A 23,400-nucleotide genomic window follows, 5' to 3' on the forward strand; every position below is an offset into this window, starting at 1 on the left:
GCAGCTATGAAGGAAGATTTTACCAATTTTAAGAAAAGTATTAGTCATAGTGTGTCCCTCAGTGTTGATATTGTGAGTGTAAACGAACACATTTGATTCATTGTGAAACTGTAGCAGGTCAGAGGATATACCAGCAGAGAAGATGGGTCTCAGACAAACTCCCTATGTGGTTTGAGTGAACAGATCTCAGGACACATTTCGGTTTGTTTAAACCTGTACTCAGCGCTAACCACTTGTGATCTGATCACTCAGGATGGATTTTAATACCGAGTCTGAACAGGGTTTATAACTCACTAGTATAATTTTATCCTTATCCTCTAGGACAAAATAAAAAAATATATATATATTTCCAGGGGAAACTGCTTGGACTCGATTGTTTGGGCTGATGGCTAATGCAAGTTTAGTTGCGACACAGTAAAGTCAGGTGAAGGCTGTAACTGAGCCAGTCTGCAGCCTTTCATCTCATGTTAGGAATTAGTTACACTACTTGTTTCTGTCCAAAGTAGTCGTGTTACAGAAACACTACTCCCAACTCTGCAAATGACTGCAATGACTACAAATACACTAAAAGTAAATCCTAATCTTAAATGTATTTTTTTCCTAAAGGCTCCTGCTGATCTGCTACAGTTTGACCCCTGACACGAAGCAGATTAGGAAGAATGTCAGTAGTTACTTGCTACGTCACTGTTTGTATAAGTCCTGCACCCTAAAGGAAGAGTTTACAGTTTGGTAAATAAACTGAATACGGTGGTCAGTTGCTTAGTTGCTGTGTGTGCGTAGCTACAGTAAGCTAACTGGCAACTAACTTAATATTTACTGAAGAGACGTGAGAGGGTTGTTGAACTTGTCATCTATATAAATACCAAAAATGTTGAACTATGCCTTTAAGGCCAAAACGTGAGGTGGCACAGCTTTTAGCATTTAGTATAGTCGGGGAAAAAAAGGTTTTGTATGATTGTAGGTTTTGTAAAGCAAAGCCATCCCTCTCATCCTATCCTCAATGTAGCACTTCTTCATCACTGCAGGACTTCAGTTGTTATTGCACACATACAATGTGATATTTTATGTTGTCTCCTCGATTGCAAGTCAGTAAGATTGGTAAGGTACAATATAAAAAAATTAGTAATAATGAAATCCTGGACTTTTAAGCATAAATGTTCTTTTGTTGTTGTTTTTTTTCACATAATTCACTTCACAGAATACCAGAGACAGCTGTTTTTTTTTGTTAAGATTTGAATTTGTTCCTTGAAGAGAGAGGAGACGTCTGTAAATCCTTTCCCAATGTTTTGAAGCTCTTTATCCCTTTGTATGATGCTAAAAAAATTCACAACAGTATCAGAAAAAGAAAACACTTGAGGTTTCAAAGCACAGATGTGTTGGATCGCCACTGCTGGCTCCTCCTCAGAGTTAGCAGTTTGGATGAGGGACCCGACAGTGGCCCTGTGAAGCACAGCACAGTACGTAGTGTGTTGTATGGTTTAGCTGCCATTTGGGAACTGGGGCTGTTACTACAGGATGATTAGTGTTGCATGCACCTCCACCAGACTCGTACATGCCTATTCCATGTTCCTGGGCCACTGTCTTTAGGGAAAGATTTAGGGGTTTGGTCTCTGCATGGCCCTCAGTAGACTTCAAGGAGTAGGCCATTGTGAGCCTGGGGAATGCACTTCCCACAGAATCCACCACAGCGGCCGTAGATTCTTGTCCCGTCCTACGTACCGAAACAAATGAGAGGGGAAGGGTTGGGCAAAGGGCAGCCTTTTACGCAGAGAATGAGAGCTTCATAAATGTCACTGGGGATTCCTCTTCAATGAATCAGCGAGAGATACGACATGACATTTCAGATGACATTTCACAACCACACTCCAAGACCCGACAAGAAGGACAATTATCCTGACAACTTTACATTCAGGCCAAAATCCATGACTCAAGAGTCACAGAGTGTCGGCCACACCACAGACAACCAGCTTATGAGTCGACTGTTAGATTCTTACCTCAGATCTGTGGACTTTGACGGACACGTAGTTGCCCTGAGATGTCCACTTGGTGGCCTCAGATACTTTGAGGCCGGTGCCGATCAGATTGATGCTGAACTGACCCTGTGAGCACACAGCACATCGAGCAATTTAAAAGCTTATTTAACCAGGAGGGTCAAGCGTTTAACACACAAACAGTAACTACAGATACATTGTGTTAATGAGAACTCTCAAATAGTCCAAGAGAGTCATAGTGTACACTTGAAAAAGTGGAGTAAATATTTGTATTAGTCTTAAAGCTAGGGTTTGTAATCCTGGAAAAGTTATCAAGAGCAGGCTACACTTTGAAAATATGTGTCGTTGGAAGCACTTAATTTCTTCAAGTGCATATTCCAAGTAGCTCCAGGGAATTATAGCAGCTTTTCTCTGACTTTCAGGACACTTTAATACAAAGACACATGAATGACACCATGTACTGCGTTTCACTCACCTGTGGACACTTGGCTGCACTGTAACAATCTCCTGCTGTAGCAAAGGGCACAGGTCGCCCGAGAAGAGTCTGGGAAAACTGGAGGTCCGTGACTGGTGAACAGAGCAGACGCAGATCCAGAGTCACATTGAGGTAAACACAGAGTGGAGGCAGCTGCTCAGAAGTAAACAACCACTGCACAGATAGCCACAGAGCATCAGCAACTACACTTTATGTCATTAAACTTCACTGCAGGGTTGATGTCACTGCACTGTCACTTTGCCAGATGTTTTAAAAAAAGAACTTTTCCACTAAAAGATTCTTCCAATGAAGTTGTAGCTTGAATCTGAAATAAGCAATAAGAAATAATGTAAATTAGATTAAATCCTTTGTCAAGTCTATTAGGTTCAGTGATTCAATGATTTTAAGTCTCCAAAGTCACAAAAAGTATATTTTTTAAGAATAAAACCTCAAATTAAAAGTTGCTATGCTGTGGCAATTGTTAGTACTTTTGTTAAAAACCTGATTATTTTGTGCAATAAAGTTTTGATGAGAGATGTATTACTCATGGAAGACATTTGAATCTAAACATTTTACATTTGACAGTTGTAAGAATTCAGCCATAACGATAACAGCATACTTTATATATTCTGTTTGTGAGTAAATCAATTAAACCTTTTTTTTTATAATAACAGAAACTTAACATAACTCACCAAAGAACAGACGAACACAATAAACACAACATAAAAATCACATTAAACAATACCAGACCAGACTGAAACATTCACACAAGCACAACCGTACCAACAGGCGGAACAACCTGATTAGTTCAACAAGGAAAAAAATAAAGGAATAAACAAACAAACTACATGAATAAATAAATAATATTTTGGTTAAATAAAAGTTTCATTCCAGGGCTCAGCCTCAATGAACTTTACCCATCTATCCCGATAATTTGAAGTCAATCATTTCTCTTTGCCTCAAAATAAAGTAAAATTTCATTAAAACAACAATCTAAATTAATAAATATTCAAAGAATCCACATCCTTGGCTTTAAAAATTAACCTTTTTCAAAACAAAACGATCAAGTTATGAACTAAACTGTCTGTTTTTGAAACATCTCCCAAAACCATAGAAATTAAATCAGGGTTTGAAACGTGATTTCATTGCTGCTCATAAACAAAATGAAAGTTCCATTGTCTTATCTTTTCTGGGGCTAAATCAAACCTTTTCCTCTTTCATTTTGAATTGAGTGACTCGATCTGGATCCTGTCTGCGCGAGTCTTTTGTTTTATCATTTTCCGTTTACCCTGCAGTGTCACACACGACGTCGAGGACCTCATCCTGCCCTTCCTGTCACTGTGCCTGCATAAAATGATGATTAAGTTCACGAGATGCGCAAGGCCCACTGCAGCAGAGCCTCCTCATAATGATCCCTTCATCTTGAACTCATTACCCCCCCCCTCCCTCAGCTCTCTTCAAGCCGCTTGAAGGCCAAATGAGTACCATGCAGCGGGAGGGAGGGTGGGAACATGTGCTGTCAGGGTCCAGACGAGAGGAAGAGGATGGAGGGATGAATGTGTAAGTTATAATCCAACTTCCCTTATAACACACACACACACGCACGCACACACACACACACACTGTATGCTGTATACTAATCCACATACTCTAATCAAAGGCATATGTGGACACAACGGGGAAGGTGGATCTGACTGTTATAATGAGCAGAGGAATATGGCCCGGAGATCCGTGTGTGTGATTGCTTGTTTGATTTGGATGCGACTACATGCACTGGTGTGTGCCTGCTTCTTGTACCTTCACATCTCGATGCGTGTGCTCGCAACAGCAAAGACGTGCGAGGCAGCATCACGTAGCGTATGTGCTCGAGAGCAGGCGTGTATGTCTCTATGTGCATGCATGCATTCCATTATTCCCATGCTCACATGTTTGCACAGAGGGGCCCGGCGTCAAGTCCTCCCCTGGTGATGTGAACACGGAGCGCTGAAAGGTCATTATTTGGATTTTCGGAGGAGAGAGCGTGTGGAGAGAGCACTGCGTTTGGACGGCGCAGACGTTTTGAGGGAGGTCTTATTAGCAGTACGAGGCGTATGAGGGTTAAAACAACAGCGATGTGTGGTCTCATTACAGCAGACAGTGTAAGGCAATCACACAGTAATTACGCACTCATTATCCTCAGGGAGCTCAGGTCCAGACGAACTTTGTGGAAAAGAGTGTATCCCGCTGCTGAGTAGTCGTTCCTGCAGTCGCAGTCCTGTCTTCGGCTGCCGTTGTACGGGCATTCAAAAGGGTTCAGCAACCTTTGCATATAAGATAATGAGTTTAAGAAAAAACACAGCAATCTCAACACAAATGGTGTATTTTCATGGTGTGGCAGCAAAACAATCCTGATTTACACGTTACAAGATCCTAATACAAAGCCACACTGTCATCACCACATTATACACACCTGTGACCGTAAACCTCCGAGAAGTTGTCCGTCTGACCGCTTCGCAAGGTCACGTACTCTTTGGGGAAATCAGTCTGCATCTCAGCACAGTAAATCTGAGGGCAGACACGTTTAGACACGATGTGAGAGCCTGCGGGAGAGTTGCCAGGTTGAGTCATGATGTGTGCAGGAGCAGTTGTGACAGAACAGACGCACCTGTAGGATCCGGGACCTGACTTTGAGATAGTACTCGCCATCTATCCTCAGACCCTGTCTCATCTGGACCTCCAGACAGGACGCCAACAACTGGCCTGGGAGGAGGAAAATGTAGGGAAGAAGGAGAGTGAGGAAACAGGAGGCTTTGACTTTAAAGACTACCACAACTTTTCAAAGTTATCTGAGCTCTCTTTTACGACGGAGTATTAGGGCCATACGGAGAAATAAGAAATTGGGAGCTCTCAAGAATAATGTCGTAGTATTACGAGGAAAAAGTCATAATATTATGAGAATAAAGGAAAAAAAAATCTTTCACTGGAATTCCGCTCCTTCTGGATCTAGAATCTTGACTCAATCTGATAGTTATTTAAGAAACTTCAAAGATCCTTTGAATAAAACACTGATGTAACCAACGTTAACCTGACACTCGACCACTACCAAACATTTTCTCCAACTCTGACATAATGTCAAATTTTAGCCTTTTCCTTAAAAAACTAAAGCGTATTCATGACAATTTTAGACTTTACTAAAATTTTTGGGACTTTTTCTCATAAAATTACGAGATTATTTTTTCCCCCTTTAACTTACAACCCTGTCATACTCTTTAGCCACTTCTGCACATTAGTGCATGAATCATTTGCCGAATGCCAGAGAGATAACAAAAAAATTTAATAAACACAACTAACAGAACGATTTGTCTTCTTAAATACGAGCTCTTGTTAATGTCCCATTATTTGTGTGGCCTCCTCTGTTGTCCAACAGTGCTGTAGAGCTCCCATCACGCTGATTAGCTGATTAGCATTAATACTTGACTGCAGAACTGGCTGTCATCCGAGCATATCATTTTAATTTTGCTAGTGCCTGACTTGGCAGAAGCCAAGTAGGGAATGAACAGTCCAGTGCGCCAGTACTGAAACATCTGAAATGTGGGGGAGCGAACCTGCAAACTTTGGCCCGCTGCCGAGTTTTACACTGCCTGCAAGTCCACAATGTAGGCAGCTCCCGACACACTGCCCTGCGGCGCGCTGACAAACTCTCCATATCACAACTTTGTACAAAATGAATGACTGTCTATTTATTGCTCCAGTAAGTAATCACTCCGAGAAGTTTTCAGTGAGGGCCGCCGTTCTGCTCAATGTGCTAAACAAAGCAAAAGGTTGAGTTTCTATAAACACAATCAGATACAGGGTTGGTGGCAATATACAGTACAGTCCATTTGATACTATTACTGAGGAGATGAGAGGAAGAGGAAGAGGAAGAGGAAGAGGAAGACTCACACTCTCTGTCTTGACATGCAGCTTGAGACTCAGGTCTCTCTGATGGACGGCAGTGTTTGGAAGGTTGGCCTTTAGAGTTCACACACTCCACCCTGCGCTCCATCACTCCTGCACCACAGGTCTGCGAGCACTGGTACACACACACACACACACACACACACACACACACACAAAATGATTCCCACACACCGTAACAAAACAATTAACAAATAAGCTGCAACCAAATCCACAAATGTGATTCATCAGCAGAACTGAAAAATGCAAAGGTCATCGAAAGGTTTTGTGGAAACAGCGATTGGCGGGAGGAGAAGGTCTCCCACTGCCGAACAAGGATTTTGTGTTTCACCTTGCTCCACGGGCCAACTTTCCAGTAGATCGTGTGCGGGCAGTCTCTGAGGAGGCACGGCCGGCTTCCAGGGGGATGAGGCTCGGAGCAGTAGGTGCTGCTGGCAGCGGACGACTGGGCAGCAGTGTACGGGTGAGCAGCCTGGGAGGAGGGAACCACGGAGCAGGAGACAATACGCTGCTGGTAGCCAAGACCACAGCTGGCAGAGCACTGAGACACACACACACACACACTAACAGTTACTAACATGGACATGAGTAAACGTTTGTACGGAGCAGTAACATTAAACACAGAAGTGCATCTCTTCATCTGGGCCTCTGTGGCACTAATGCACTAATAATGTGAATCTATCATCTTCCTTCTTCCTTTTTTTTTACACCTATATTTATTGAAAAATAGTGATTATATATGCATATACAGTATAAATCTGCTCGTGAAAGTTTTCACAATATTTCTGTCAGTCAGGTCTCTTTAAATGTATTGAGATTTATATACTATTCTATTTCTCAATTAATAAAAAAAATTAAATTGAATACAAGAGAATTTATGAGGCAAAATTACATAATCCTTATTGCCCTATTAAAAACATGTGTCTCCAAGACGTTTACATATTTGTTTATGTTTTTTAGCTGATATCGTTGTTTTTTTCTTGAGATTATCTGAAAAGTTAAAAATCACCTACGTTGGAGGATACATTTAGACAAAGGGGGTCCACCTTGTTTGAGCATTTGTGTTTTTTGTTCCATATGATTTTTGAATTTGAACTGTTGGTTTAATAAAACTCTCATGACTACTTTTTCCCAGCTATAAGAACAAAGCTCAGGGTTCCTACCTGTGACCACTCCCCTGTGATCCACATGTAGTTGCAGGGAGCTCTCGTGCACTGCTGGTGTGACGCAGGCCGGGACGGCGGCTCACAGTAATCGTCCTGGACGGGTGTCATCCCTGGGCCCATGCACCCCACCTTCCTCCCCTGCATACCCTCTCCGCAGGTTGCGTTACACTGCAAGAAAAGAAGGAGGGAAGAACTGAGTAGGAGTGGAGAGGAGCTGGCAGAGGGGGGGCAGTGTTGTACTTCCAGCAGCAGCAGCAGCAGCAGCATCATTGACCTCTCAGACTCCAGCTTGTCTGTTTGGTTCTCCAGATGGTCACAGATGAGCAGCCCTTATCGTATAAAGCCTCTCACAAGAAGACACATTTAATGGTTGTGAGACAGTGGTACCATTACCTCACAATCTCAAATGTGTTCTGGTTGGAAATGTCCCCATAAAAGATAAAAAGTTCCGCTGGTTTGCCTTGGGCCTAGTGATCGTTTATAGGAGTATTTAAAAGTAAGGATATGGAGCACAATCTTAAAATGTACTCATGTAAAACAAAAAAAATCTGCTGTGTGTGGATTTTAATGTCATTTTATTTGCACCTCTTGAGAAGAGAAAAGATCTCAGGGCCGAGCTGTGAATGGAAGGAGTCTGCGAGTTCTCGAGGCAACGCAGACAAGAATCTGAAGAGAGCAAACATTCCTGCAGCAGGAGGATACAGCGCTGCGTCCCTACATGGTGCCCCTCTTTTCATGCCTCACTTTTGAGGACAAAGCACGGGACATTAAAGATAGATGAGCCAAGGAAAAACAAACAGACTGCTCAGCAGAACCAAAGGGATGATGCCCATCGCTACCTCGAGGTTTGATACAGAAAGATATTGTGACTGATGGTTATCACTTAAGCCCTCACGACAGACGCAAGGCAGCGAGGGTATCTACAGGTCGTCTGTTTAATGGTGCAGAGAGAGACGGAGGGAGAGAGAGAGAGAGAGAGAGAGAGAGAGAGAGAGAGAGAGAGAGAGAGAGAGAGAGAGAGAGAGAGAGACCTCAGCCAATAAAAACCTTAATAAGATGGTTAAACATCTCTACATCTGTCTCACCCTGGGAACGAGGACGAGGGGGAATTACACGTAGAAAGAGGAGGAAAAGAGTCTCTTACTTACTTCTTCCCATTCACCGGCGACCCAAGAGTAACGTGTGCATTCTGCCGTTTGGCACGGTTGGGTAACAGCAGGACGCTCGTGAGCGTCGCAGAGATCCTCCCTGACCCGACCGGTGCCCTTGAGCCGGCAGTAAATGTCTCGGCTCTGAACTCCGACTCCACAGGTGACAGAGCACTGGTAAAAACACACACATCGATATGAGAGAAAGGCAGCTACATGGAAAATCCGTTTGTGACATGTTTGTTCTTGTGTTTCTCATTCAGGAACAGCTGCAAGGAAATAATGTAATATAATTATAATTTCCAGGCATTCCAACCTCATTTGTCTCACAGACTGGATGTTACACGTGAAGTTCAATTTACTTGTCGGGAGGAGAATTACTCAGCTTTGTGTGTGCGGAGTGTTTTCTGTGTCTCTGGAGGACACTTTGCAAAGTTTGATCAAATAACCCTGATTATAATGATCTCACTGGGGTAATACTGGCTTAGGCTTACAGACTTGGGGTATTTTTTGTAGAAAGTTTGCAGCACAACTTAATGGGTGCCATTGAAAAAACAAGTGGAAAACGTACCTCAGTGGCTAACCATGGTACTGCAACTTAAAATATAGTGAATTCCAACATTTCTCTTATAGAAGACGACATATGTAAAGACTTCTCTAATCTCCAAGAATGAAAACTTTAATGGCGTGTTTGTTAGGTGAGCAACTTTAATTGCAATTCATGGGTGGAATCTTAAGGGAGACATATTCTGCTCATATTCTTTATATTACTTGAAAAGGTCGACGTGCTCTAATGCTCACTTTCCCCAATCTGTCTATTGCTGCAGCTCCTCTTTCAGCCTCTGTCTGAAACACTTTGTTTTAGCTGTTTTAGCTCTTTAAGGGCCCCTTTCCGATAAAGCCCAGTCTGCTTTGATTGACTAGCTACCCCTCTCTGTTGTGATTGGATAACTGCTTCCAGCATGTGTTGGAAATGTCTGCCTCTGCTCTCGCTTCACCTGGCTTTGTTGGGGGCCAGACTAATCGCTAGGCGTGCAATGTGCAAATGTGGGGCGTGTGACATCCCAATGATGTGGAGGTATCAGGAGATGTGTTTGCTGTGGGGGAGAGGAGCTCCCTTTACCAACGACTGGGGTTTTACATACAGAAAAAAACTTATAACACACAAGAAAAAAAAGAAAAGAAAACCCACGATATGTCTCCTTTAAAATACTTATTATATTCAGTTATCCTAATACAGGTAGGGGGGAATTGCAGAATTGCAGTGTGGGATGTAGTTATTTATTTGTTGCTAACACAAACCAACTAGTTGACATAGGCTAATGGCCTTACCAGACCAAGTAAGCAGCAAAACTCGCCTGAGTGCATTGAATTGATTTGACCACTTATGATGAGTGAAGTTGTTATTTGCAAGAGGAAGATTGAGATAATTCCTCTTTCAATGATTTCAAAATGTTTGGTCTGCTGCGTCAGAGTCGCTGCTTTGAAGCTCCAGCACCATGTCCTCCATTAACCCAGTTTGTCGCTTCCTTGCGAGCTGTATCAGTTGGGTCACACAGAGGTCTATCTCACCCATCTCTTTGATGTCCTTTGAGAAGCATACCTGCATACTGAGGAAGCACTCTGTAAGGCTTGAGCTGATTCCCCCCCCCCCCCAGACCTCAAAGAACCATGCCAAGCTTCAGCAAATTCACACAGTCAGAAAATCTGCACATTATAACACCGAGTATCAAATTCCCCCGAAAACGTCCAGATGTATTTGTGTTGTGCGTTTCTCGCTGCTGCAATTGTGACCGTGTTATCATTGCAGAGCGTGAGGTTAGATGTTAAGGGTCAAGTCTGTGAGTTTGGAAAGAGAACAAAAAGCACCACAGGAAATCTGACCTTCAAATCAAAAGCTGTGTTTTTAAAACTCGTACAAAGCCTGAAAATAGAACCTGCTCTTGAAGTGACTCTAGCAACTGTTAACTGCTACAGCTGCAGTGTGTATTCCAGCGAAAATGAGCTGCAGCTCTTTTATCGCAGATGGTGGGGACGCCATGAAACCGTGGAAGTGCTGAGTGAGCAGCTCCAGACGTAAAAGGGTAATTTCACCCAAAATACAAAACATATTTTCTCACTTATCTTATCTTGTGGGTATTGAGCCATGCAGTTAATTTTAGTTCTTGGCCATGCTTAGATTTCTGCTGCCGCGTTTCTAAGAAGCGTGGGCAAATAAAACCTAAACTGAAGCAATATAAACAACTTAGACGGCTTTGGGCCAAAAGTAGAAAATACATTTTAGTGTAAATCAGATAAAACAACCTTTTAACTGGAATTTAGCATTAGAAAAAGCGGAGAACGGTTCTCGAAAACCAGTAAAATGCTCAAAGCCTACACCCTCCTAGGCTTCACTGACTTGCTGCCCATTACACCCCCAGTCAGAGGTGACTGAGAGGACTGGGTAGCTGTGGAATAACTCAAACAGTGGGGCTGAGGTTTCAAAGTTGTCACATGCATGGATATTAAGATATAAAACATGTCTTTATGCTCTAGTTGAGGATTTCATGGTTGCTGGTGGTATGCGGAGGAAGATGATTGCTTCCAGACAGCGGCGGGGGAGAGAGTGAGAGGGGAGGAGGACACCCTCAAAGAGCGGGGAGTGGCAGGGAGTCCTGTGGAGGGAGGTGGACGAGGGTCTGCCTGGACCTTTTGGGATTTTACACTTAAATTGAAAAGAAGAAGAAAGAAAAAAAATTACCAAGAATTTGTAATATTGGACAAATATCCTTCAGCGGTGGATTCATAGTGTCAGAGGAGATGTTGACACTTCCCGCATCAATCAACAGATGTCATATTTCTGTACTTGAACACACATGCACAGTGCTCCTCAAGGTACTTAAATTTGGTTTTGAGCGTTGCCCTCCCTCCGTGAGCTCAGCGGGACTCGAGGCCAAAACTGTGTGGCGGCTGCACACGGAGCCTCTTGGTCGCAGATACCGTGACTGTGTGGTCGGCTCCAAGATGCCTGTGACCTCAAACCCCCCCCTCCCCAGGGTGACTCCTCTACGCATGGCTTTTACTTTTCCAGTGTCTGGTTGCACTAGTGTACGGTGGTACAGAAAAACCCTGCAGCTCCAGGACGTTCATCATGCTGGATCGCAACGCTTTCATCTGCAAGGGAGGCGCTCGACCACATCAGCTGCACCTCTGGATGCTCATATTTACTGTGTTTCATTACGACGGCTTTTTGTGTATTTGAGCTGCAAACACATCCTTAAAAAGATTGAGTGGATGAAATGTGATTTGCATGAACATGCTTTTGTGCTCTCGGATCGCCTCTGGTCCGCTTCCAAAGGAAAAAAACTATTTCAACATTTTGTTTGAACATTTTAACATGATATATAAATGTCCTGAGCACTATGTAAACAGATTTGCACATCCAGCCTGCGGTGTTTAGTGCACACTTAGGGGAAAGGACACATTTCGTTTGAACAAGAATAAACTGAGTGGTGATTGAACAGGTGCTCTGTGTGTACATGTCCTACATCTGCAGCCTCTGGGAAGCCGTCGGTCGTGTTTGTGCTTGTGTCTCAGCTGCTTGCAGCAGTCGCTGTTATCACAAGTCCCCGAGAGGCTATTCTGTGAGGCAGAAGAGAGCAAACATACCTCCCTCCACTTATTGGCTTTCCAACTGGGGCATCCCCGTGCCCGACAGGCCTTCTGTGTTCGCGGGCGAGGCAGATGGCTGCAGTGCTCCTCCTCTGTTTTGGTTTGGTTCTGGAGAGCGCAGGCTATCTCTCGCTTCTTGGTCCCGCGACCGCAAGTCACTGAACACTGGGGAGGTAAGAGGAGAGGGGGGGGGGATTAGCAAAGTCCTGTTGAAGTTCACAACATTATATCTTTACCATTCGTGCTCATGATTACAAAAGTAAAACGCTTTAAAAACAAAACTGTAGGGTTATGCTGCATTGAATTTTGAGCTTATATTTTATCCAATTCAAAACTTAAACATTATAAGCCACAATATTTTTTTATAAAATGTTTGTGATTTATTGGGTGTCGAATTTTTTTATAGATAAAGTATAAAGTGTGTTGAGACAGGACACTGTTTCCAGAAAGACACTTTAATAACCTCCATATTCAATTTTGTATTGTTTGTGTGCAGAGCTTTTTATTAATGGTGCAGAGTGAAGTTAGAAAAGTTTGGTTTATATATAAGTTTGAATGATTTACTGAACTGTTTTTCAGGTCTGTTAAGCATCGACACGATCTTCACACCCAAGTTCAAAGCTTTTTCAAAATGAATGCTCTGTAATTTAGCTCGATATAAAGCATTAAAGCAACAAACTGAATGTTGTGCTTTTACTTAGTAGGCAATTGCAACTTTTAAAAATGATGCTGCCATGACGGAGACCAGCCCCCACTACACCCATGAATGTCTGTGTCAGTTCGATAATAATATGATTATCAAAATGATCTGGCGGGACACATATTATTGGTTGCAGGCTGCCAGTTTCTATCCACTGCTATAGTTTATCAGAGGACGTAGAAGAAGACACGTTCAATTCGGGCTGCAGGCTAGAGGCACACTGCCCCTCCCCCACTGACTGCCACAGAGCGCTGGTCACTTGTTTATTCAATTTGTATTTGTATTGAACGTTTTATGGGTCAATGTCAGAAATGTATATCGCTAGATACCTCAAGCATATCCAGACATCAAATGCCATCTAGTTCTTTTTGTTTTACGTTTTGAAACACAACACCGACAAACAGCCATAATGGACATAAATAATTCCCTCAGCACCGCATAACACAGGATTTAAACACAACTCAACACAAGAAACCCAGCAGCTTCCTTGTTTAATTTCATGGCCAACTGAACTCACTGCATACAAATCTCAGCTCAACAAACCCAAATAGATGTCACTGAAAACCTTTTGTCAAACACACGCACGCTGATGGAATGCAGCCAACTATTTAACCTGTAAACAGAGGAATTACTTTTAGAGCTGCTGCGAACGGCAGAGGGCCGGGGCAGCAGAGAAAAGATGCAGAGCCAAAACGTGGATGCATGGCGAGACAATCATCTGGTACCAATAAGGAACCTCGAAATTCTGCAGGACAGCTAGAGAGAGACGACAACGAAGAAGAAGAAAAAAATAACCCGTAATGAATAAAAACCAGACACCCTGATGAAAGCCTTGAAAAAGAGAGGCCTTTGCCTGTGATGGCAGATGAAAAATATTCTAGAGTCCACGGTCCCCATGAGGCCAGACAGCAATTAGGGTGCCCGCTATTTCTGCTTGACGAGTGAGCGCCCCTATACAAAGCCACTCCAAAAATGGGGTGCTGGAATCAAATACACAAGATGAGAAGAGTTACATTTTGTCTTAGCGTATTTTCCAGTCCAGATAATACACATAATATTGCATTGTCCTCTAATTATGATCTCAGAATGTTGCATAACACCAAACACACTTTTTTTCATCCTGTGTGCTCATGGCACTGATCATACTACAGACGGTGATGGGGGAATCGGAAGAAGAATCTAGATTCACGAACGCGTCTCGAGGACTTTTTGTCTTTTTGCTCTCCACTTTTCAGAAGCTGAAAGACTTTTATTCCCGCCGGGAAAAGAAAAAAGGAGTCTACCGATCAAGATCGGAGTACCCATTTGAACCTTTCAAACAAAGCCACCTCCTGGTCCTGTTCTGTGGTGCGGGCAGTGGTTTGACACTGCACACACATGCATCACACACATTGTAATTACACAGGCATTTTAAACACAGGGCTGGCTCAGCTGACACAGAACATCAAAGCCGAGGCCGGACCTGAGCGACTGGTCCTGAGCGTGGCAGATTCACATACCCGCTGCACACCCCCTCAAAAATGATAACAGAACTCCCTCTACCTCAGACAAAAGCAGAGACAGGCAAACATGTTGGAGGGGGTGGTGGTGGTGGTGGTGATGGAGAGGGGGGTTGGCCCCTCCTTACTGCTGTAGAAGCAGGAGGAGGAAAAAAAAAAGAGAGAGAGAGAGAGAGAGAAAGAAAAAAAAGGAGAGGAAGAAAGGAAATCGCAGCCATACGGGCTACGCTCCCCCGGCTGAACTGTATCTGCGTTTTGAGCGGTGAGAGAGAGGGGAAGACGCGGCGTACGGCGACACGCTCCTCCCTCCACCCTGCACCCTCATCTGTCAGCCATTAGTTAATCAGGGCTTCCAAAGACGAGAGCACGGAGAGCTGGCACAACGCGTGGGACCAGAGGACAGCTTCACCTCTGAGAGCAAGAGGAGGGCAAGGACTCAGGGACCTCTGTTTCACTGAGCCACAGCTGGGCTGCTTCACTCAGCAGCACCCACTCAGGTAAGGCTCCTCCACTTATCACCAGTCTCAGCTGCTCCCAGCCTGACATGGTGCTATCTCGCTGCTCCGCTCCCTGTTACTTAGAGAAACAGTTGTGCCTGCTTTTTGAAGAGTGTCAAAGTTGAATATGGAGGTCGGCTTTTTTTCTTTTTAGAGATTGCTGCATTATTATAGCACGAGGAGCTTTTACTGATAATAGTGATATCAAATGTACTTGTTGCTTTTATGTGTGTTATGTTGGATTTAAACAGGTGTTATCCTCTTGTCTTTCTGTGATACAAGGGATCTGAATGTTAGTTTAAAATCCTCTGGGGGCACAAAAAAGACGCCTGAGAAAAACCAGCACATAAAACCAAAAGCTCACATGATAAATGAAACACTCTTGGAAAGATTTGCCCTCCCACGTTGTCCCAGCCATTAATTTCACATGATTAGGTGGCTTAAATCTACTATAATCCGCTGAGGTTCATCTACACATGATTTCTACGAGTCGCAATGACTCGGTCTCTTTGAATTTGGCACAAAGTTGAAAACACGCCAGATAAAACAGCTTTTGTGAAATCTTGATATTTAAAATAATATGTGAGCAACGGGCAGATCTTAGTAGGGACAACATTCTTGAACCGATTGGGTTTCACAGCTCTGGAACAAATCACATAATTGAGTGTTAAACCAGACACATATTCATGGATTTTCTGGCAAAGTATGAAACCCCATAATAGCCTGAACAGACGTCTGATTTAGTGTAGTATATAGTAGTATATTATAGTAGCCGATATTTAGTATGTAATAATCCAGCATGATTTCTAACAGACATATTTCTTCTATCAGACTGATATTAGAGACTCTTTTCTCAGCACCTTTGTCTTTGTCTGGCAGGCGGCACCCTCAACATGACCCCGCCCACTGCTTCACTGTGAACAGGTAAGCCAATAGGACACATGGAAGCTGTTAGACGTCCCAGAGAGAGACTCGACCATGTGGCAGGCAAACGGTTAATGCTGAATACGGCACCAGTGTGAATGTGCTCAGTGATCAAATACACTCATCGCTGAGACCTTAAGCAACACAGGTGGGCGATAAAAAGCAGAAGTCAGTGTTTGGGGAAAAAATGGTTTATGTTGTGGATTGAAAATCACAAAGGACCTAATTACACATCATAATGTGAACGATGAGAAATGCAGAATTACGTCAAGATCAGTGCCAAAAAGAATATAACTTACTTACTAACTATATAACTGACTGGTTTCAGCTTGTTTGTTTTTTTAGCCACTATAATGATGTACAACAATAATGAATCTGTTTATAGGACTACAGCCAAGTTATTTTGTGTCTAAATTTATTTTTCTTGATTGTCTCAAAATAAATAACCTATTATTAAATATGAAGGGATAACAACCAAAAAGGCCATTTAGTCCACATATGAGTTTTTGTTATATATGCCCTTCTTAACATGTGAGAGCCAAGGTTGAATTCCAATCACATTGCAGCACGCTCACAATGCAAGAGGATGGTAATACCAAGCATATGGTAACTGTAGTTACAGAGACTCTTCAAAAGAGCTCAGCGCTGACCTGGAGCAAGAACAAACTTGCAAAGCGTCGACTGCGTGAAGGGAGTGTAGAATTATACCCTAGGCAACATGTTGTCAAGGTTGTGAGCTGCGGTATCGTCACACAAAGCTGCTAGCTCACAATTATCAAGTGATAGAAGGGAAGTGAATGTGCTTGAAGATAATGCCATGTCTCTTGTTGCAGCTTCGCCGGTTTCACTGTGTTCCCTGGTTGCACTGATTAAACTTGAATCAGCAGAGACGTGGGGAGACGAGAGGGAGGAAGATAGAGTCATGGAACATTCACACTACTTTTCCATTCAGGGTTTTGTTTTGTAAGAAGTCAAAACAACACATGTTGTCAGCATGAGGACAGCTGGTAAGAGCGGCGTCATGGGGCAGAGGAATGTCAAAAGTCATAGATCTTTTCATCCATCAGGACATAGTAGCCACCCAGACTTTTTGAAACCAAGCACACGGCCGGCGTGAAATCCTTGCATTAATATATGCCACTCGTCTCGTGCAATTTTTGCCAATAACATCTCAACAAATTGAGAAATATCAAAGGATCAATTCATCAATACTGAGGATACGCAAGTGCGATATTTCCAAATGCAAAACAGGCTTATTTTGTTTTTAGAGTAATGTTACAATACTGAGTGATGAATTTCAGATGGGAGACATGATTTTGCCACATAATTCATCTCAAGACGTAGTTGATTAGATGACAAATAATGGAAATAATTTCCTTCCCGTCTCTGCCAATGCAGCTCCTGACAGCGCATCTTTCGATTGGCTGAAACCTTCCAGCATGTTCTGCACTCCATGCCAAGTATGACTTTGCCACGTCCGAAGAGTTAAATAAACACTCGCTTGAGTAGGCATATACAGTTTCTTCAACACAGTTTCCTTTTTAAGTCAACACCACTCAGAAAAGATACACTGAGCGGCCGTAAGTCAAAACGGAATGACAAAACAGGCAAGTTTTTCCGTTTGTATAAACATTCCACTGAGAGCTTTTTCCATTACCGTGTTATACTGAAACATCCGGCAGTGCTCATGTGAGTACTACGCTGCAGATGGACTAAAAAAGGAGGATTGAGCGCATTTAAGTTAGAAGAAGAAAAGAAAAAAATTCTAATTCCTGACGACAGAAGTTGAAAAATACAAACAGCAGAGCAGCCGTAAAGTTATAAAGCGGTGACCTTTGACACAACACATCCCCGTCTAACTCCCTCTTCCTGCTATATGTTACACAGCTGCTTTTCTAATCTGTCATAGCAACCAGTTTACCACAGCTTGCAAGCAGGGAAGTATGGAAAAGCTCAGAGAAGGGGAAGGTCCTGACCTTGCATTCATGTTTATCCAAAAAGTTTTTACCTAAGTTTACTTAAATTGGCATTACTTTTTAAACCATACCACCCTAATCCCTTTATCTGCGTCTGGGACTAGTTTATAGGTGGTGGCTCGTCTTGGCAAAGGAAATGTGCCTCAATCGGAAAAACACACCCTTAAATACATTGTATCAATGAGAAATCAAATAAAGAAGTGTTTTTTGTAATATTTATAAACAGGTTGTATTTTCAGCTCCTTAGATTCGACATATGGAGGATCTTGTTGCTGATTCACCGTTTTACGTAAATTCCAAACGCAAAAGAGAAAAACGTGGCAGGTAACCAGAGACAGATAGAGGCAATAGAATTGTTCACTGGTAGGAGTTTGACGAGCCAATGCAAAGGTCAGTTATGGGTAATACAGCTCCTCCCTTTCATTTGAACAAGTTTAACAGCCTAATAAAAAATAAGGCAGATTAATTGAAAGTGAAAAGAATTGTTAGGTTGTTCTTATTATCTACAGTGCACAAGAACGCTGAATGGATATTTCCTGTGATTGTTCCTTGTTTTGTGTGGAGAAGGCTGTCGACCAGTGGCCCAGATAGCACAGGTGATGAACGAGAAGAAACAGACCGGACATGTAGTTAACTGAAGTGTTAACAACACTGTTAGAAGTGTACAACTAAGACAAACAGTACAATACGAGTACAGATCAATCGTTTACTCTGCAACATCCCAGAGAGTGGTCTAAGACTTTTGGACCGCTGTACATTGGAGTTGGGTGGAAGAGCCATTTCCTCCCTGTTACTTCATATGGGCCAAATCAGCCAATCAATCATCGTCTTTCTCATATTTCCCGAAAAAGACTCTTTGAAAGAGTTGTTGAATCTCCCATTTCCCATTTCACTCCGTCAGCCTGATAGGCCTGAATAAGACCAGGCCCCGGTAAAGTATGATATGGTTCAGTAGAGTGTCTCCTAGACGCCTAAGACCACTTCATAATAACCAACAAGTTGAGGATAAGCAGACGCTCTCTACCTGTGTCAAAGTGAAGCCTATCATCCGATGGGTTCGGGGTAGACCGACCTAAATGCTTCCAGACTTTCACGCCCTGTCTCCTCTCATTTCATCTCACTGCATCTCTCCCAGCTCCGATCGCCCACAAAACAGCATCTACCCTCACAAGAAGGACTCCTCCCTTCAAGTTTCAATAATCCAGAACAAATGTATTATGAGTCCACACTTGTTTCTATAGCTTACTTCTACAGGGACAACATCCATAGGATCATTGAACTGCTCTCAAAGATACAACGGATACAATGTCTATGCAAGAAAATCTATTTAACAGTGTGCAATGTGTTCTCCCTTCATGCTATAAATCTGTTTGGCTTGCAACACAGGGTCATCCCCGATGTGAAAGCCATGGTGTCATCCAAATATTTTGAATTTTCAGATAACATCTCACAGCATCTGTTTGTTTTTGCCTGCAAAAGTCTTGATGGTTTGCCAAAATCCCTGGGCCATATTGCTTGGCTTCTAACCAACATCAATCATCCATTTTGTGTATATCTCTGGACTCAGATTTAAGTTTAAGACATGATCCACACTAAGGAGGACCAGGGAGTGTGGAGGGGCCGGCCCTCCCAGCCACCACTTCAGTTGCTCAAACTCAACTGGCATATGGGCAGGATGAGGAAACGCAAGCTGAATGATGTCAGGACCAGGTGACCCCCGGGGTGACAGGTTTGGAGAATGTTCTACCCTCAGGCCAAAGTCAAGTATGTCAATGTTGCGCATGTGGATTTCATCTGAAGCAGCAGCATGATTAGTCCACAGACGCTCAACTGCGATCCCCCTCCATGGGAAAGCCTCTCCTGACAGGAAACGGCGTGTTTTTGTTAGCAACAAACAGGCATAAATTACTAAAATGGTGCCTTGGTTGCCAATTCATCACACAGAGCCGTATTGTTGTTCCTGCACACATTTGACATCGACATGGCTTTAGGATAATTACCATTACTTAATGATATTTACATTCTGGAGGGTTTATGTTAAACTGTGTCTGCTATTCTAATTGTGTGCAATAAATGTGATAATTGTTTTGTGTCTTTTCTTTTTTACAAATGACAAAATGTGTTTCAATGACCTGCACATACAGCAAAATAAAAAAAAATGATCCAGGGATGCGGACGAAGGAAGGCAGCTAATTTGAGAAATCCTGGGATGTTGTCAATAAAGTGAAGCAAAGATTGAAATGCTAAATTTGTAAAACTGTGTAAATGTATCATTAATAAAGCCATTTCATATTTAGGTTTAAGAAATGTTTCATTTCATGTAAGAGTTGGCTTGACTAGGATGCCTTCATGGTATGTGTTGTGTTGACATATATTTTCCAAGGATTTATGAGCTACTTCTGTAAACTGATGTGACTGATATTGGTGCAAAAATGATGAAAAGTAATTAGCAGAGAATAAAATATTGGGGATTGTACCAAGAGAAGAGGCCATCACACGAGGTAAGACACCCACTGCAGCCATGGCAAATACAAAAGAGCATCAGCTCCTACAAATACTGACATTTCATCAGGAATATGTGTTCAGTCATAATCTTTTGAAATGTAAAAATGATATAAGACTTTTTCTATAATATATGAGCTCACTTGCATGGAGGTAAATTTAGAATTGATGTTTGCCCGTAAATTAAGTTCAATACAATACAGAAGTAAATTGGATGAACTCTATTTCATTGCATTTGGTATATGAGAGGTTTCCTATGGTCACATTTCGTAACATTGTCTATTTTAGGTTTGCCTATGTTCTAATTTAAGTATATTTGAGTATACTACTTTTTAACTGATGCTTTTACTAAGCAAATTTTCACTGAAATATAATCTCTTCTAATGTTATAATACAATAGAATATGAAGGTAGAGTATTAATTAATATCTATATTCAGGCAGGGCTTTTCTATAAATACTGGCAGAGCTTTGCTTTTGGATCTCCTCAACTTAACAACCATGCCAGCATGAATTAATACCAATTATTGTTGTAGTAAAAGTAATACTCTGGGTCTTCAGTCTTCTGCCAAACGCATTACAGAGCGCTCCATTATTACAATGGTAAACAGATGTGCCACCCAGTGCCAAAGTTTGATTTGGCCTGTGTATGTTTTCTCCAGGGAGATTGCAAAATAAAAACGTCGAAGCACATAAAAGGGAAAAGACCTGCAGTGTTTTTACACTACATTATACCAAAGTATGTTAAGTACTACAGATGCAACAGAAACAGGTCTAAGTGCAGCCCTCAGAGGTTGAGCTGTTGTGAAGATTACTGAACAAGACATCCAAACGGAGTGAAGTCAATTGAGGGTCAAATACCAAAATACCACATAATGACCCATGAGTCAAGTCCCTGACGAGTTGTTTACAGTAAATCGCCTACACACCATACACTGCCTAAGTATACTGTACACATATTGCATGCTCATATTGAACTAGTGGTGTACTAGAAAACTATGATAACTGCTGTACCTCAACAAAAACTGCTCCTCAAACAAGGCAATAAACTTTATATTTCAACCCTCATTGCATGTTTGTATATTCTGTCTTCTCATCACAAACTTGTTCTCTAGTGAGACATTATGTTCTATGTTTTCATAACCTTGAACATAAAATGTGCTTTCTCTTAGCACTAACCGTTACTACAGTCCTGTATTTTGTTTTCAGCAAAATACTGCATTGACAAACAACACAAATTTCAGTTACGTTTCTTTAATATTCTTTACAGTGGGGAAAAAAGCTAATTCAACATATTATGTATTTTTCATGAGAATGAAATAAATAGCAAAAAGAACAATAACAAAACCAGAATATGCTAAATAAAGTAGCGTTGCCCTCTCAAGTTTGGCAACTTTGCACCGCATGCTCAGCAAAAAAAAAGAAGAGTGGGAGTGAAACTGTCATGGCTGAGGAGTCTTGGTTGTGAACGACACAGTGAGAGGAGCAAAGAGTGCAGACGTCCTCGCTGAAGAGGACGCCAACATAAACACAGACTCACGTGCAAAACACTTCACCTGAAATATTTGTCATGATAACTTTGTGTGATGTCACGTTTAAACTGTTGGTAAACTGTTTGCAGGAGCCTGAATGTGCTGAGCTGCACAGGAAACTGTAGCCCTTGGCCTGACTCAACGTCCAACACACAGCACTGCGGGTCCTGCACTGAATGAGAGCTGCTTAGCTCTGAGTTCCAGTTCACACCTGGTATTAAAATGGGTCCTGAATGCGTCTCCTGTGACCACTCGTGATCGGATCTCGCTCCCACGCACTTTATGCAAATCATCGCGTACTTTGTTTGTGTTTGTGCAGATCCAATTATGTCGGAGTTTACAGATGTGTCCGATTTCCATGTGGTTGTGTGTGTCTGTGCCGGCACGAGCGTGAGAGAGAGCGGTCTAGAGAGAGAGAGAGGAGTCGGGTTTATCAATCATTATGCCTTGGTCAGAGTTTATTTTGTGGTAGAGGCTACAAACGTATTCTCACTGAAAAGCGTAATAAATAAGTTTGATTCATTGAGAGCGGGTCAGAGGACGTCCGCTGAGTAGGCTGGCCCAGGACGCATTTGCATTCACGCGGCGAAAAGAATAGGTCCCAGACCACCTTCAACCTCCACATGTGGTTGGAGTGATCGCATTTCACGACACAATCAGCTCTCATTTGGTTCACAGCTGCACTTAGCGCTGACCACTTGTGATCCAATCCCTCAGGACAGATGTTAATACCAGGTCTGAACAGGGTGTGAACTGGGAGTAATCACAGCAGGGGCGTGAAGCCAGTAAAGGTCAGCAAAAAAAAAAAGAAGGATTTGTAGCAGGTGTTTATTCCTCTTTCAGGCTGTAACAAGACAATAAGAGCAACTTGTAGAGTATATTGAGCTAAAATCTGCTCTTCACATTTAATACTGGCAGATTAACTATACAGAAGCAGATTTTGCAATGATTGTTTTCAGCATAATGCATAATGTGTGAATGGGGAACAAAGCTGAACATGGGTTATGGAAATGTATGTGACTCGTTTAGAAATTTCTGTTAATTCCATATAACTAAGCAGCAGCTGCTTCCCAGGTCCCAGGTCACATGACTGCAAGAGACCAAAGGGATCCGACCAGAACAGTTCAGGTGCCACTTGTGTATCATGACAAATAATTCAGGTAAAAGTGGTTTCATCAGTCCAAACTGGAGGAACAACATTGGAGCTGAAACAACTAATAATCTCTTTGTAAACAAATAAATAAGTTTCATCTGAAAAAAATAAATCCTTCAGAAATACAAAAACAAAAAAAAACTGGCCAAAGGAATAAAGAGACACAGCAACAAATGACTATAACTTTATAAAGAGGAGGTATCTGTGTGCTTATGTTTGTGTTATGGACACTGATCGAAGGGGAACAGGAAC

At 42.3% G+C, this 23,400-nt stretch overlaps 1 protein-coding gene across 1 annotated transcript in view; it reads right to left on the reverse strand.

Annotated features, from left to right (window-relative positions):
* Nucleotides 1–406: 406 nt before the first annotated feature.
* LOC117763247 (A disintegrin and metalloproteinase with thrombospondin motifs 20) overlaps nucleotides 407–23,400 on the reverse strand; it is an 86,845-nt gene continuing 63,851 nt past the window's right edge. The window contains exons 29-39 of the mRNA XM_034588206.1: nucleotides 12,365–12,532; nucleotides 8,717–8,890; nucleotides 7,566–7,736; nucleotides 6,734–6,943; nucleotides 6,388–6,517; nucleotides 5,111–5,205; nucleotides 4,916–5,010; nucleotides 4,633–4,766; nucleotides 2,467–2,558; nucleotides 1,995–2,099; nucleotides 407–1,711 (exon numbers count right to left, since the gene is read on the reverse strand). Coding sequence (XP_034444097.1) covers nucleotides 1,622–1,711; nucleotides 1,995–2,099; nucleotides 2,467–2,558; nucleotides 4,633–4,766; nucleotides 4,916–5,010; nucleotides 5,111–5,205; nucleotides 6,388–6,517; nucleotides 6,734–6,943; nucleotides 7,566–7,736; nucleotides 8,717–8,890; nucleotides 12,365–12,532 — 1,464 coding nt within the window. The 3' untranslated portion in view covers nucleotides 407–1,621. The remainder of the gene's footprint in view (nucleotides 1,712–1,994; nucleotides 2,100–2,466; nucleotides 2,559–4,632; nucleotides 4,767–4,915; nucleotides 5,011–5,110; nucleotides 5,206–6,387; nucleotides 6,518–6,733; nucleotides 6,944–7,565; nucleotides 7,737–8,716; nucleotides 8,891–12,364; nucleotides 12,533–23,400) is intronic.

This window comes from Hippoglossus hippoglossus, chromosome 6 (genome assembly GCF_009819705.1).
Source record: "Hippoglossus hippoglossus isolate fHipHip1 chromosome 6, fHipHip1.pri, whole genome shotgun sequence".
Classification (NCBI taxonomy): domain Eukaryota; kingdom Metazoa; phylum Chordata; class Actinopteri; order Pleuronectiformes; family Pleuronectidae; genus Hippoglossus; species Hippoglossus hippoglossus.